General features: G+C 41.3%; 2 protein-coding genes across 2 annotated transcripts; both read right to left on the bottom strand.

Moving 5' to 3' along the window:
- Positions 1-1,531: 1,531 nt before the first annotated feature.
- On the bottom strand, positions 1,532-8,459 carry LOC105049066 (uncharacterized). Its single transcript, XM_073254203.1, is given in 9 exon segments — positions 1,532-1,816; positions 1,964-2,105; positions 2,576-3,807; positions 3,810-3,845; positions 3,848-3,939; positions 3,941-4,112; positions 7,440-7,838; positions 7,924-8,133; positions 8,136-8,459. Coding segments are annotated over 7 exon segments (1,074 nt in total). The 5' UTR covers positions 8,167-8,459; the 3' UTR covers positions 1,532-1,816; positions 1,964-2,105; positions 2,576-3,673.
- Positions 8,460-9,654: 1,195 nt separating this feature from the next.
- Positions 9,655-15,673, bottom strand: LOC105041272 (uncharacterized). The gene is made up of 4 exons (XM_010918165.2): positions 14,760-15,673; positions 13,218-13,326; positions 11,540-11,675; positions 9,655-10,042 (listed from the first exon to the last, which is right to left on the bottom strand). Exons 1-4 carry the CDS (start codon positions 15,671-15,673, stop codon positions 9,918-9,920), a joined length of 1,284 nt encoding a protein of 427 aa, XP_010916467.2. The 3' UTR covers positions 9,655-9,917.
- Between the last annotated feature and the right edge of the window lie 1,211 nt (positions 15,674-16,884).

Below are 16,884 nucleotides of genomic sequence, written 5' to 3'. Positions count from 1 at the left end.
CAAAATTTGGAACAGTAAAAGGTCCAAAGTCATCGATCACCAACCTTTGGAAGAAACTTGGCAAATTCTGGATATTGAAAAGCTAGAAGAAGATAGTCCATGCTTATGGTTTGAAACATCCAGACAGCTAGGGATCATTATTGCTTGCAAGAAATTTTTCAAAGCTTGAAAAATGAGTATGTTTCATCAAGCAAGGACAGGAAGAAAAAGGCTTTTGATGAAAAAAATGAGAATAACTGGAACTATTTGAAATAACTTAACAGAAAAACTTGCAACTTTTATAATTTGACTAAACGAAGCACAACCCCTAGTGCGATTGAGAAGACATGGCATTTCACATGTATTTGAACCACTACCTACTTGGCAGAGGAAATTAAGTACAGACAACAGTTACTGGTTCTACAACCAAATAAACAAAGCATAAAGAACTGAGTGTGGGCCTTTTTGAGAGAACAGACTGTCTGTAATATTGCAATCCTGAGACAGAAGAATCAAGCAGAGGTCATAATCATTGAAGGAAAAATACTTGGCTTCAAATTTATGATCCAGTTAACGATGTTTGTGGCTCCCTTTTATATATGTAGATATTTAACATAATAGCATTCAAATGACCTGACTTAGAGAAACTGCAGGCATGAAACATACGTTGAGTTGTGATTCATGGATTCCAAAAGAGATGCTTAACATGTCAATCAGTTCAATAGATCACCTTAATGTCCATTTCACTAGCAGCCAAATTAAACTACATATGTTTCTGAAGGCTTACTAGATGTTGGCAAATAAACACTAGCAGTTTAAATATGCATACTTAAACAAGTTTATATGTGGTATGCACATGTAGAATGTTAATTTCTATGAAGAATCTACAAGGATCCACCTAATTTGTTGTTGACCCAGAACTCTAGCAGGCCAAAAAAAAAATCTATGAAGAATCTACAAGGTAATGCCTAATTTGTTCTATTAATTGACCCAGAACTCTAGCAGATAAAAAATTAAAAAAATAAAAATAAAACAATTAAAGATGCCTTGCCATTTTCCAACATTTCCTGCAAGCATCAGCATCAGAGAAGGAGGATGCCATCAAGATTTGATGATATCGAGTATCAAAAGTGAAAACATCTAATATCCCACATGAAACTGTCGTTTGTCCAATTAGACAAGCCATGCCCCGTCCGGAGCAAGACTATATCTGACATTGAGAGGTCACAACCAAATTGGTAATTGGAGCCCAGAGGAGTAACTGTCATATCTGCATCAAATTCCACTAAAACAATGTGGTTTTGTGCCAAAATTATTTCTGCCTAATATGCAAATAACATGAGTAAGTTCTTCGAAAGCTGGACTCTGTTCTAGAGCCTGACTATGGATATTTTCATCAAAACAAGGAAGAAGTCTGGATATGGAAAACTAATGCCTAGCCTACCATTTTCTTCTTTTATTTGATCAATATAATAACAATTAGAAATGTCACCGATATATTCATAGTGTTTTCAACAAGATGAACCAGCTTTTGTCAGTCAGCATGCCAGGATATTCAACTCCAAGGTCATAATTAACCTTGTCACCCATTCAAATTTTATATTATGCCTTGCAATAAGATTCGGATTTTGCTCAACTTTTAGTAATAAACGGTTGACACAACCTAAAAGCAAACAACCATTAGTACAGGATCATAGCATTGCTGAGGGAAAAAATACTACTGAAATTTACTTTTGTATAACATCACCAGCAATCCATTTCTTGCATCTGTCTTAATGAAGTAAAGAGCATGCAGAAATAGCTTTCCATAACCTCAGTCCAGATGCACGACAATTACCTGTAAAGCAACATTTTTCTACTGTTTGTGATTATTAAAAAAAGAACAAAATATCTGTCACAAATAAGCATTATCTTGTTATAACAAATAATTATAAAGATGCTGCTTGTAATGCAAAATTCAGTAATGACCAGCTTAGAACCTCACTGCAGCTAGTGGGCATACCAAAACTGACTTCCACTTGGAGTGTAAGGCTTGAATATCTGAGATGATTAAATGTGCATAAACTTTGAAAGTGGCAACACCCTCCATGTTGAATGTCCAGATGATTACCTCAGTTTGCTTTCCACTGCAATTTTTTTATTACCATCCTTCAGTGAATTGATAAACAGATATTAGATGGACATTTCAGGTTTAACTTCATCAAGGCTCACACATCATGATGTCATTAGGCAGGGAATTTTGCCTACAATCAAAACAGAACAGCAGAATCCTCAAAAACTGATTAGTGCATTTGGTAGATGAACCTAAGGTCACAGAACTGTAACACAAAATGCAGATTACTAACTTCAACCACTCAATACTTGCATAATTGGTTGCAAATAAACATTGATGCTAAACAAGGAGAACATTCAAGGAATTTCCAAGGCACAGATCCTATTTAGCTTCTCCTTAGCCTGCTTATGAGGTCTAACAAATTCAGCACATCGCTTCAATCGAACAGAACTTAAATATGCAATGTAAGCAGACGAGGTAAGTGGAAAGAATATGAATTATATGAAGAGATTTGGAAGAGAAAAACATCCAACACTAGTTTACCTTGACTTGCTTTCTTTCTTCAGCTGCCATGAACATGCAAGGAAAAAAATTATCAGAAGACATCCAACTCAAGTCTAAAGGGTGTGGCATGCACCTGATCAAATAAGAAAACAATCTACTCCTATATTAGAATCAGTGGTAAAGAATTCAAGCCTCTTATTGACAAAGCTGCTTTATCCGTAAAGAAATAAATGGCAAAGTGCAAGAACTGCAAATTTACCCTGACTGGAAAGCTCATGCTATGGAAGGATGACCTAAGATTACAAAAGTGCAACATGCATGGATTCTGCTATATTGAGCAATATTAACTTAAAATTGTATGTGTTTCTTGGAGCAATGCACAATATACAGAGACAAGTTATGCAGCAGCATCACCCATAGACATTGTCTGAATGATAAGCACAAAATTATCATCTGGGATACATCTCCAGAAGAAAACTTATAGAGAAACTGAATGAGATCCCTGCATCTTTGCTGCCTTGGCCTTTAGTCTCTCCATAAACACTGGATTAGCTTTGAGTCAATCTTTGACATAAGCATTCCAAGCCTCCTCCACCAGCTTGTCAGCTTTCATTGCCTCTTCTATCAAGGCACATAAAGTCCTCAGACAATCTTTTCTGTTCTCCTCCCAATGCTCAAACTTAACAGCAAGGACAAAGTGGATTTGGTTCCTTAGTCTTTCTGTCTCTACAGCAGAACTTCCAAATATACAAAAACTTTATGTTTAAGCAAATCACTTAATCACCTCTGGCTGCTTACAGCTTACAGAATAAACAGAGAAATATTAAAAACTTTCTCACTACAGATTTTCCTCTCTTTATGACTGAAAGACCATTTCCTTCTAAAGGTAAACAAAGAAACAAGAAATCAGGCTAAGGAGAAAAAACCCAAGCACCATAGCAAACAACATAGGGCTATCTGCATCATTTCTGCATGTTTTGTGCACCGTGAGCAGCAAATTGGGACAACTTTATGATGTTTCAATTTTCAATTTCTGAGATTCATCATATTTCATCCAGCAAATTAGTAATAGCAAGTGCTGCAATCATCTAAAATGTCAAAAGCAAGCCAGAAAATAAACAAGCTGAATTATGACAACTAGCAGCATGACACTAGCACAAATGCATCAAGCATGAAGTTATACACACACCTCTCAATGGTGATTGTGAGCTCATCTCCACCAGAATAGTAACTCTGTCCAACTAATTCCCTCAGTCGACACAAAGCATGTCATCTTTCACGGTCACTGAAAGTTTTACTTTTCTATTTTCGGATGCCATGCATCACCACCAGGAGCAAATACAACACGTGATTTCCAATGGAGAATGGGTCCCTCACCAGGTGGATCATCTAATTCTACGTTCAACTTCATCTTCTTCAGGAGGTTGCTCTGCTTCCATTATCTTTGCACATTCTAAAATTATCCTATCCTCAAACTCCTTGAACAATTCATAAGCTTGTTCAGGTTCTAGCTCTCCCCTTTCACACATGTCTCCCAACTCATTGAACTTGGCTTCCACCTTTTGCTTTATCTCATCTGAAAGCACAAATATAAAGTGAATCACTTGGCCAAGAGGAAAATCCATTCACAGGATAATAGAAAACCATCAGAAACACAAAGTAACCTGCTGATCGTGAAATTGAAGTTTCATGGAGTTTCATGAACATGCTTCTGATCCAGGAGTAAGATCATTTTAATCAGGGAAACAGTTATGATGCTTCATTTGGTGGACTCAAACTAATTCAGTTCTGTAGGGGTATACTATATGTTGGGTATAAAATACCCACAGCCGGAACCCACGGCGGAACCACCATCAGCAAGCGCAGCTCCGCCCGGACTCCTACGGGAGCCGGGCTCCACCGCCATCAGCAAGCGCGACTCCGCCCGGACCCCTACGGGAGCCGGGCTCCACCGCCATCAGCAAGTGCAGCTCCGCCCGGACTCCTACGGGAGCTGGGCTCCACCACCATCAGCAAGCGCTGCTTCGCCCGGACTCCTACGGGAGCCGGGCTCCGCCGCCAACATCAAAACAGCTCCGCCCGGACTCCTACGGGAGCCGGGCTCCGCTCTCAATATCAATTGCTGGTAAGCTCAATCCGGACTCCTACGGGAGCCGGGCTCCACCGACGACATCAGCGCAGCTCAATCCGGACTCCTACGGGAGTCGGGCTCCACCGACGACATCAGCGCAGCTCCGCCCGGACTCCTACGGGAGCCGGGCTCCACCGACGACATCAGCACAGCTCCGCCCGGACTCCTACGGGAGCCGGGCTCCACCGCCATCAGCAAGCGCGACTCCGCCCGGACCCCTACGGGAGCCGGGCTCCACCGCTATCAGCAAGTGCAGCTCCGCCCGGACTCCTACGGGAGCCGGGCTCCACCACCATCAGCAAGCGCTGCTTCGCCCGGACTCCTACGGGAGCCGGGCTCCGCCGCCAACATCAAAACAGCTCCGCCCGGACTCCTACGGGAGCCGGGCTCTGCTCTCAATATCAATTGCTGGTAAGCTCAATCCGGACTCCTATTAGAGCCGGACTTCACCCTTGACTTTGTTTGTAGCGCAGCTCCGCCCGGACTCCTACGGGAGCCGGGCTCCACCGACGACATCAGCACAGCTCCGCCCGGACTCCTACGGGAGCCGGGCTCCACCACCATCAGCAAGCGCTGCTTCGCCCGGACTCCTATGGGAGCCGGGCTCCGCCGCCAACATCAAAACAGCTCCGCCCGGACTCCTACGGGAGCCGGGCTCCGCTCTCAATATCAATTGCTGGTAAGCTCAATCCGGACTCCTACGGGAGCCGGGCTCCACCGACGACATCAGCGCAGCTCAATCCAGACTCCTACGGGAGCCGGGCTCCACCGACGACATCAGCGCAGCTCCGCCCGGACTCCTACGGGAGCCGGGCTCCACCGACGACATCAGCACAGCTCCGCCCGGACTCCTACGGGAGCCGGGCTCCACCGCCATCAGCAAGCGCGACTCCGCCCGGACCCCTACGGGAGCCGGGCTCCACCGCCATCAGCAAGTGCAGCTCCGCCCAGACTCCTACGGGAGCCGGGCTCCACCACCATCAGCAAGCGCTGCTTCGCCCGGACTCCTACGGGAGCCGGGCTCCGCTGCCAACATCAAAACAGCTCCGCCCGGACTCCTACGGGAGCCGGGCTCCGCTCTCAATATCAATTGCTGGTAAGCTCAATCCGGACTCCTATCAGAGCCGGACTTCACCCTTGACTTTGTTTGTAGCGCAGCTCCGCCCGGACTCCTACGGGAGCCGGGCTCCACCGACGACATCAGCACAGCTCCGCCCGGACTCCTACGGGAGCCGGACTCCGCCGCCGACATCAGAACAGCTCCGCCCGGACTCCTACGGGAGCCGGGCTCCGCTCACGACGGCTCCGACCATTGCCGAGCTTCAATCGACAGATCCACGCCCTCTGACAGGCCCTCAAAACGGCCGCGACCCTGCTCCACCTCCTGTGGCGGACTCCACGCAGTATCATCATTCCCTGACAAGCCGCAGCAGCCATAGCCGCCCTGCTCCACTTCCTGTGGCGGACTCCGCATAGCTCCATTATCCCCCTGGCAGGCCACAGTAACGGCCACGAACCTGCTCCACCTCCTGCGACGGATACCACGCGATTCTCCTGACGACGGACGCTGCTCCACCCCTCATAACGAATTCCACGTGGCAAGTCGAGGTGATACCCACGTGTCTGCTCCATTATCTTTCGCAATCAATTCCCCTGACCATGGGCGGCCCACTACCAGGCGGTTACACACGTCGCCATCAGTCCGTTGCCTCCCCCGCCTATAAAAGGGGGAACTCAGATACGTTATTTTTTAAGCTCTTTTGCCTTATCTCAAAACTCTGCTAAATTCTCCGTTCGAGCACTCCATTCTTGTTGAGGCAGAGAACTGACTTGAGCGTCGGAGGATCTTGCCGGAGCAACCCCACCTCCGGTTTAGACTTCCCTTGCAGGTCCCGGCGGCGACCGCGGCTTCCTCAACTCCAGCTTCTCCGGCGCAGGCGAATTTTTGCACCAACACTATATAACAAAGTAAAGAAAAGATAAAGAGAAGAAAATCAGAAAAAAAATTAACTTTTTCCTGTGTGTGGTTGGGCATTGTTTGTTCTCTCCATGTGGGTCAAGCTACTCCCTGCAACAAAGGACGGAAGTGCTTGAACTTCTAGTTGTTAGATATGACATGAAGGACGAAGGGATGCCTCTTAGCATCTCTGCAATTTCATCATCAGACACTAGTTATATAATGCAGCATTCTAAAATACTAAGTATGCACATTTTGTTAATTTCTGCTTAGACAAACACAGGAAATAAAGAATATTTGATGATACATCATTCCAGATCCTATTCATTTTGCATAGTAGAAATACAATGCATCAGCTATTGCAATGAAGTAAACTCATGTCCCACACTCCCGGGGTCCATAAAAAATAGATCATAACAAGCATCCCTTCTCATCCGTAACAGGCTGCCAACAAGAAACAGACATTCCTGACTCCCTATATTTACATGATATCGTTGAATTTGTATGTTTCCAACTTCTCTGTTTCACTAGTCACACATGCAACTCAAGTCTAAACCATGATTCACATAGTCTACCATAACAAGAAGAAACCAGGCATGATTTTTCATCATCAATTGACTACCAAAAAGTGGAAGTTAACGATATATGGTGCCCATTTTCCTTTATCATTCAATCGAGAGCCATGAGATTCAAAGCTAAAGCCAGGCAAGCAATTAAAAATTGAAACAAACAGCATATAAACTATTAAGAGAGATGGGCGGAGAGGAGGAGTTGTAAAACATGGAACTACATGCATGTTTTAGTCAAATTTTCACCTGGTAGGAGCTTCTCCCGGCTGAGCATATCCTCAAGGATTTCCTCGCACTTCTTTGTATTTTTGAGGTAGCCCTTCTCAGTGGCCTGACGGATCATCTCGTCCCACTCGTGGTCATCCATGTTGAAGTACTCATCACTCATCAGCTTCTTCTCCACACACTGTCTCGCATTATAGAGGTCCTGGATCTCCTCATCGGTGTCATGCATCTCCTCGAAGTCCGACTCGAACACCCGGTCCTTCACATCCGTGAGCAGCTTCATCCGCAGCTCCTCCATCAGCTCGTCGTAGGTCTCCTCGCCCTTCCCCGACAGCTGCCGCTTCAGGATCGCCTCCATGATCTGCAGCAGCAACTCCTCGTCGTCCACCTCGTAGTACTTCTCGATCAGCTGCTTCAGCTCTGTCTCCCCATCACACCGTAAAAGATTCGGTTTTGAGACCAAAACAGCATTTTAGAGGTCAAGAGAAGAAGAGTTCGCTCCTACCTTCATTGCTGACGGCCTCGACGAGGGGTCAGGCATTCCTGGCGTCCGCCAGGGTGGCGGTGGGGGATCCACAGGCGTCGGAGATGGAGGGAGGGGGAGGAAGTTTGGCATCGGAGGAGGAGGTATGGCGGAGAAAGGAGGAAAGGAAGGGGAGAGGGGAGGGAAAGGAGGAGGAGGAGAGGGGATAAGAAGGGCAGAGGTGGCTAGACAGAGATGGGCGCGGCGGAGAAGAAGGTGGCTCATGGCGATGGCTACGGCCGGTGGCGGGATGTAGAAGGGTTTCGACCGCCGGTTGCAGCCCCCGCCGAGATTTTTCCTGTAGGGTTCGGGTTGTATCTTTGGCGCCAAAGAATGATTGATCTAGTTTTTGGCGACAATAACCGTTGGATCATGTGTTGCACATCTCTCAAGGCACCAAACTTGCTCCTCATCTGTCTGCACAGATCGCGTAGCGGCCTTTGCGCGATCCAACGGTGCATATCGCGCAAAAATGTGATTCATTCTTTCTCTCGAAAGATACAACCCGAACCCTTCGCTGAAATGGAGGAGAATAAAGGATTAAAAAAATAACGGCCGAAACAACAGTTTCAGATGACTACCGTTATGTATCTGAAAGATAATATTATGGTATAGAGGTAACATAAGGTTAATTATTATGTGTTATCCCAAATTATGGTTAATAGATCTCACTGATCCTCGTCAAAACCTGGCCAGGTCGAACTACATGGAAAAGACTGTCTGGAATGAACAGTGATCACAATGTAGAGCTTTCACATGAAAAAAGAAAGATAGCTATTATGCTAATTTTCTTGTCAGCTCATGGGCAACCTAAATTTGATAGAAAGGTGAATGGACCAGATAAATATGATCCATGGACAATTTCATCTAATTTATGTTCATATTCTGCCACAACATCGGGATCCTTTGGAAATCCTTAGTGCTGGTAGCTAAGTGGTTTTTTTTTCCCAACACCCACATCGAAAAACAATTTTATGCACACTCCAAAAAAAAAAAAAATGCTAATCATCAAAATACTGAAAAAATTAATTATTCCCATGCACGCGTTATGTTCCAAATTTTGAAGTTTTGGAATTGGATATATTGTTCCTCAAACGCCTAATTTGTGTCCATGGTTTTATATTGAGAAGAAAAAGAATGTTTAGGCTTCAGATTGCCATTTAGTTTAGTTATTTTCCCTTTTATGCCGACAGTATGAACTTTAGTATGATTAATGCTTGAATGTTTGTTGTGATTAGATAATAGTATCTCAATATAGACCTAATGATTCTAGTACACTTTCATGTTTGTTCATATGCTCAAGTCAAAACCTATCGTCACATTCTCAAATTTGCAATTGAATTACCTGAGTTAATTTCTTTAGTATAACCAGTCATCCTACACTTGAGGAAACATGCACTTTTGTGCCCATATGGACACACATTAAGTAGGATAATACTTTTGAGCACTTCTCATCTAATAATTTACCCAATGATACAGGTGATGCTTGAGAAAATAAAATAAAATAATTGTCTTGTAATTTTGATTGAAGTATCTAACCTCTACATGTATTAGGTAGATGCCCAGTCTGGAATTTTAATTTATACATATAATTTTTTTGCAGCCTAGACTGCGATAACATTTTAGTGGATAAGCTCTGCCAAGCTAATAAAGCAAATCAGATGCTAATTGCGTTCCATCTTTTTAATCATCTAGAACCACTATAAGCTGAAACTTTGGCAAACGATATCATCATATGCTGAGATTCGTTCCATTATCTTTCTTCCTTTGCTGTTCTCAAGAAGTCCCAATATCATCATGGAGGGGCTCCAAAATAATTATATTACTCTTAAAGCTCAATTGTAAAACCTTACTACACGGCAAAACTCATCTCAATACAGTTATTTCCCCTACATTAATAAACAAAGGAAAATAATGAATAAAAGAGCAAAAATCATTTAAGTCCTTTGAAAATATGGAAACTATTCTGATGTAGTTTATTCAAGATCTGCAGAGGATTGCTCAACAAGGGAAAGAATACATTTGGCAATATATGAAGAAGCATTGGGCCTTGCAGCTCTCCTTGCCTTCTCAGACATCTCTGCCATCAAGCTCTCATCCCCTGTAATAGTCAGAGCAATTGTATTTCAGTTCACTGACTTATAACAAGTGATAAGATCTATAAATGTATGTTCAAAAAAGAAGATGCAGAAGAAAATGGTACAAACAGTCAAAGATGAAAAATACCTAATGTTCTGTATAGAGAATCAAAGAGCACGGTGGAGTTTTTCTTGCAAAGTTTCAGAACCATGTGACTGGGTATGTGAAACTAGTCAGGAAAAAGTGCAAAAAGATAAATCCGGCACAAAAAATGTGTAATATTGAACCCGTAATTTAGACTTGCAGATGGATCGATGTATTATATAAATCCATACAAAAATTTAAAATTTCCCATTCCACCTGAGAATATTTCAACAAGATTGCTTAGGTGATTACACTCTTCTATAATCACCATTTGGTTGCTTGTCTTACCCTTAGTGATAAGAATGCTGATGCAAGTGCTTGTTCCATGACAAGGTTTGCTTTGTTCAATATGACATATTTGAGAAAGAATTAACACAATAGTGGAAATCAAAGATGAAAAGATGCATCATCTTTATAATCCCAATTTTAATAAATACTCATGAAATTCATCAATATTCTGATGGAACCTCATATATAAGTGCATTTAACCTACTAACAGCACCAAAGTGTCTTTTGTTCAATCTCTGAGAGAGATTTCTCTTGAAGCCTTTCTTGTAAAATTCTCACCATAGCATTGCCATAACATCTTCAAAGGCATCCAGTGATACTCACTATTAAGGTTGCAAAGGGTGCCGTACAATAGCCATGTCAAACAGGGTCTGAGATAGTACTCCTGTCGTGCCATATGGTGCTGGCAGTTGGCATGCACTGTCACGAAACTATACAAGTGGGGAAAAAAAAGAGTTTCTGTTTTCTGTTTGGCAAGCTTGGATGCATATTATTTTTCCATTTCTTCAAGAAAAATAGACAATTTTAATTTCTTAGTGATAGCATGATTCCATGTTTCGGATAACTAAACATATTTTAACTAATTCATAGAAATTTAGGATCATAAATCATTTATGTGCATGTGCTATTGGAGTTAATTATGTGCATTGCAGTTTTCAGGTATTTTCATACAGACTGAAGTTAGTCAACTAATTTACATGTGAAGAACTCAAGATATCAAATTATATTTACCCTTTAACAACATTTAACTGCTATACAAATATTGTTGGAATTTTGCAAAAAATCATATACTCAAAATTTTATTATGGTGAGCTTGTAACTACAGAATACCATGATTGCTGATATTGGATCTAAATTCAACAAAAATAAATAAATAAACAAACTTGGGTCCAATATAGAATGATGTATTCCTATAATCATTCTGTCCCATTTGTAGATTGAGATTTCAGAATTTTTACAATCATTCTGTCCCAGCTACTTCTTAACAGAGGAAATTTTCTGAAAAAATCATTAAAAATTAGAAAAGAACCTCATGTTTGCAACCATAACATACTAAAAGGTTCCATTAAGACAAGAACTCACATACCTAAGACTTCATTAATTGTGTCTTCAAGCAAATTGGAATCAAGCTCTTCTTCTGTTAGGACCTTTGATCCTGCTAGATCTGCCATAATATAAGCATTCTTTGTTTGATGATCATCTGCAGCAGTTGGTGATGGTATCTGTATAAGAAATAAAAATATTAGATACCAAAAGAGAAACAATGACTGACAATACAGCATACTTTTGACATTTAATTACCTAGATCATTCTATTAATAGCACTTCAAATCAGAACCTAAAGAGTTACTTCTCAAGCATGGTCGAATTAGCTAGGTCTCCATGGGCGTCAGTCCGTCATAAGATGTTAGTGGACAAACAAGACAGAGTAACTACCTAAGTGTTTAATTGCGCATGTATAAAAAATTAACTTTTCAACAAAACTTAATTTTTGCAAATAGTACTTTGACCGCTTGACACTTGGAGACAGTATGTCAGGGTGTTTGGCATGGAAGAGTGGCCATGACACAAAATGAGCTCAAAATCAGACCGTTTGATTATGTGTCATACCGTGATAACCAGCATAAAAGCACCATAAAATCATGCAGATTACCATGAAAAAAATTATTTGAAAATTTTTAACTAAACCATCTTGTGTTTTAGATTGCAAGATTATAAATCAATAAGCTGAGACTTGGCAGCAGCTGAACTCATAATGAATCCAAATCAACCCACCCCTCTATGTGTGCAGAGGTGGAGAGGGGGAGATGAGGGAACAATAAGAATGATTTGATGTTTTTATGGTGCTTCCATGGATAAGGTGGGCTAACTCTTAGTCCTTTTATAGATATAGAGAATGTGGAGTCCTCAAGTGAAGAAAACAGAACGACTTTTAAATTCTATTGTATTTTGAGACAGAGATATCTTAAATGTTAATCTGGGCATCCTGTAGGGTTAACAAAGTGGACGTTTATATTTTTCAGAATACTATGGTGCAGATACTATTGAATACCTGGACATGACACACAATATAGCATAACACTCCATGCCCACGGCACTCCAATAATAGTGTGTAATGCTCAGATCAGCTAAAAGATTTGGCTTCAGTATTGAGGTCAAAATGATAAATAGCTCAACAAGAATCATTTCATCTTCTGGGTATAAGCATGAGAGATACTTCTAATCTTTGTTACAGTGATAACCTAATTGCTATTCAAACTGTTATAAAAACTGGCATAATCATGGTCTGCTAGAGTGTTGCATATGCCAAGCTTTTTTAACCTCTCCTGCTTAACTTGATACATATGTCAATCTAGAAGAGTAACTAAACAGTAATCTTGTCTCCTTCAAGGCATTTCATGCGGACAGAGCAAAAATTTTCAAGATTTTGCCTATTCATCTCTAACTAAATTATCCATCTTTAATCATCAAAGAGCATGCTCGACATCATTGATTATCTAATTTGTATTAATTAATTTCCGGTATTTTCTTCCAAATATACCAAGAATTTGTATTCAGATGAAAGATAGCACTTGTAGATGAAATGAATGTATCATATAAATAGGGCTTTAAAAATACAAGAAACTTGCTGTCAAGGAATAACACAGACAATTAAATGCCTCTGTGTACAAGCAGTATCCTGTGTATTACATATGTTATTTAGGTTTATATGTATAATTAGAAGATTTTTACAGTTTGAGATCTGAAAGAGGAATCAACATATACCAAAACAGAGGGTTTCCCAGTTGTCAAGATCTCAGTGCAGGTCATTGCTCCAGCTCGAGAAACAACAACATCAGCAGCTGCATAAGCCAAATCCATTGCATCCAAAAACCTTCAACATATGAAATTAATATAAGACATTATTCAATGCAAAAGAAATGATAAAGCCATGTTTTTGACCTTAAATTCTAGACTACTGGTACCAAGGAACAAAATCCATTGAAACATAAAGCCCACGGAAACAATTCACCAAGGTGCTCATTTTATAAATTTAGCTCTACATTTTTGTCAGACTTTGTCTCTCTTTTCATCATACAAGTTCTCCTCTAGTCCATTTATGATGTTATTCTAGTGGTTCGTATAACCATAAGAAGTCTTGAACGGAACATACAAATCTGCTAAGCCCATTAAGTAGTCTTGTTGTCAGCCTCCGGAAAAAACTAAAATGGAAAACAGTTTGGGGTTGTGCTTGATCCATTTCCACCTCAAGCAACCTATGGTTTTCCAACTAGAAATTGAAGCAACACGTAAGCTAAAAGAGATTGTCCATAAACATTTGAAAATAAGTATTCTCCATAAACCAAAACAGAATTGAACTTGAAAGAACCAATTGGTAGTTATAGATATTCTACAGCAATTTCGAGCTAGCATGAATTCAAAATTCCAACACAAATAAGGAAATTAAGACCAGATGTTATTATTACCAAACATGAAAAAAGAAAGCAAGAGCAATACATGAAAGATTTAATGGAAAAAATTGAATGTAAGGCAAGTTGAGACAGAAGCTTGAGGAAAGGGCAGATGAGAGGGTGAAAGGGGGTGTAATGCAACTTAAGAGTTATCATGCAAATAAGTTGCACTTTTTGAGTGGACATGAATCCTTTGGCGTGTCTGTCTTTTTACATCCTATGTGAATGGCTTTTCAAGGTCCAGACCATAATATAAAGGGGCAGGACCCGGGTATGTTTATTTAAGGATTTTATACGTGGGTGAATTCCTTCATAAGCTCCATAAAAACATTGTGGGCATTGCCTCTTTTCATTAATATTAAAAACATTATATATATGAGTTTATGGCTGAGATCTTGTCTCTGCTAGTGGACCACAAAAGTAGTCTAAAGATCATTTTACATAAGGGAGTGAATCTCAAAAGTTGGAAATGATTCCCCCATGCCTTTTTTCCTTTCTCCTCGTAAACTCATACATTGTTTAAAATTCTTTATCTCCAGTGCCGCCATGAAAAAATATTGTAACCATTGAGGAATGAATTATGACTTGACACGAACATCTTTTGCTATTGTTAGATTATATCAAAGCAGAGAGACATGTAATATTAGCATCAGAGACCCTGATTTATATAGAAGGCAAGCAATATCAGTAAATGAGACCTAATTTGTATAGAATATTTATGAAAATTACATTTTGATGGCATGTTCACGTAGATCACATATATATGAACTCAGAACCAGCCAAAAAATACAATAACTGAGAATTAAATTGAATGCCAAAGAAGCAAGCGGAGAATTAAAAGCGGCATAATACTCACGGTGCTAGCAGCAATCTACTGTGACTCTTGACGAGGCTCTTGGTCTCGTTGTACCACTCGGCCCCCGTCTGCCAAATAATATACCTGTCCTCATGATCCACCAGCATCTTGTGATACGTCTCCAAGAACACGACATTTAGGGCATTGGCCCCCGTCGATCCCCCAAGAACGAGCACCGCCTGGGCTCTACCCTCCCCCGACTCTGGAAAAAAACGTGATCTTGCCTTAGCCTTGGACACCCCATGGCCGATCGAAAGCCTAATTGGATTCCCAGCAACAATACACTTCTCCGTAGGGAAGTATTTGAGGCAAGAATTGAAAGCGATAAAGATCTTCTCGGCGTACGGCCCGAGGATCCTATTGGTGATCCCGGGGTAGCAATTCTGCTCCTGGATGACGAGCTTTAGCCCCGCGAGAACGGCGGCGAAGCACACCGGGGCGGAGACGTAGGCACCGGTTCCGACGACGAGGTGGGGGCGGAGGGAGCGGAGGAGATTCCAGCTGGCAAAGATGGAGCGGAGGAGGGCGAGGGGTAGGAGGAGGTTCTGTGGGGAGAGGAAGGGACGGACCAGGCGGGACTTGGGGACCGGGAGGAACTCGTAGCCGGCGGCGGGGACGAGGTCGCGCTCCATGCCAGTGCCGGTACCGAGGAAGACAATGCGGGTTCCCGGGCAGGCGGCTCGGATCCCATCGGCGATTGCGAGGGCGGGATATATGTGGCCCCCCGAGCCCCCGCCGGCGAAGACCACCCGGAGGTCAGGGGCGTCGCCGCCGCGGGACACCGCCGCGACGGTTCGACGGGATCTCTTTGGTGGAGGAAGGGAGGCGTATTTTGGCAATTTGGAAAAGGGGAGGGGAGGGGAAGCGGCGGTGGCGGCCATCGGAGGGGCTTCGGGGAGTTGGAGGGGAGCCATGAGATGATCCCCATGATTTAGAACGTAGCGTGGAGGACTGGAGGGAAGGGGCAAGTTTGATTTATGGGGTTTAAAACGTGGGATCGTACAGTTTAGAGTTAAATGACTAAAATGCCCCAAATGTTGAATGACAGGGACCCTTATATGGAAGGGCAATATCGTCAATTAAGTGCTAATCATTGTCCCTCTTGGTTCAGGACGGGCGGCTGTCAATGACGTGGGCTAAGAAATAATGGGCCAAAATTGGTGGCCGTAAGGGGCCTGGGTGTGTGATTGGACGATTTTGAATGTAGTGATGCTATTAGAGCCCGTGCACACAAAGAGTTTTCCTTCGCCTCACGGCACGAGGAAATAGCTCTTAGGTACTATTTGATATACCATCGATAATATAATCATTAGAGTGGTATAATTATTGAAATAATATAAATATTGAAATGATATATAAATATTAAGATAATATATAATCATCGTACTTGATATATCACTAAAAATAAAAATTCATTATATTTAATATATCACCAAATAATGATAATAATAATATATAAAATATCATAAATAATCTTATGTATTGTTACATAATAATTATTCTATAATTTGATTAAATATTTTTAATTTATAACTCCTCAAAAAAATATGTAGCAGTAGTAATAATATTATTATTTATTTATTATTATAGATATTTATTTTGATAAACCTATTAAAATGATATTACGATAATATTATATATGATTATGCTTGACTAGGCTCATCCAATTTTGACCATCAATATCAGAACTGCCCATTAGAATTGATTTAGCTTATCAAAATAAATTGAGAAAAAGAAAAACATGAAAGAATTAGCATGATTCTATCCATGCCAACTAACTATATCTATCTATAGAAATAAAATAGGTACCTCATAAATAAATAAAAGATATCCACATTATTTAACTAAACTTGTCAATAAAAATAAAACAATATATTTAGTAGATAGGTATCTATAGAAAAAGATGAGGATGATTTTTATTTTTTCTCAATTTACTGACTAGAAATATTTTTATCCCAAAATAATTTCAGCACATCACCAGTATCCGTTGATGTGCTATCATCTGGGATATGTGTAGTGATGCTATCACCGAATTTATTACTGGATCTTTCGTCACAGGATAGGATTTTACAATACCAAATAAGATAATTACATCATCTAAATCATATCATTGAGATGATGTGAA

Source organism: Elaeis guineensis, chromosome 3 (assembly GCF_000442705.2).
Source record: "Elaeis guineensis isolate ETL-2024a chromosome 3, EG11, whole genome shotgun sequence".
Taxonomy (NCBI): Eukaryota; Viridiplantae; Streptophyta; class Magnoliopsida; order Arecales; family Arecaceae; genus Elaeis; species Elaeis guineensis.
The sequence above is the reverse complement of the archived record's forward strand: the minus strand, read 5'-3'. Positions and strand labels throughout refer to the sequence as shown.

Coding starts and splice junctions, on each gene's coding strand:
- LOC105041272 (XM_010918165.2), bottom strand. CDS start 15,673: ATGGCTCCCCTCCAACTCCCCGAAGCCCCTCCGATGGCCGCCACCGCC. Junction 13,327..14,759: donor AGTAGATTGCTGCTAGCACC/GTGAGTATTATG, acceptor CATATGTTGAAG/GTTTTTGGATGCAATGGATT. Junction 10,043..11,539: donor CACAATTAATGAAGTCTTAG/GTATGTGAGTTC, acceptor TGACTATTACAG/GGGATGAGAGCTTGATGGCA.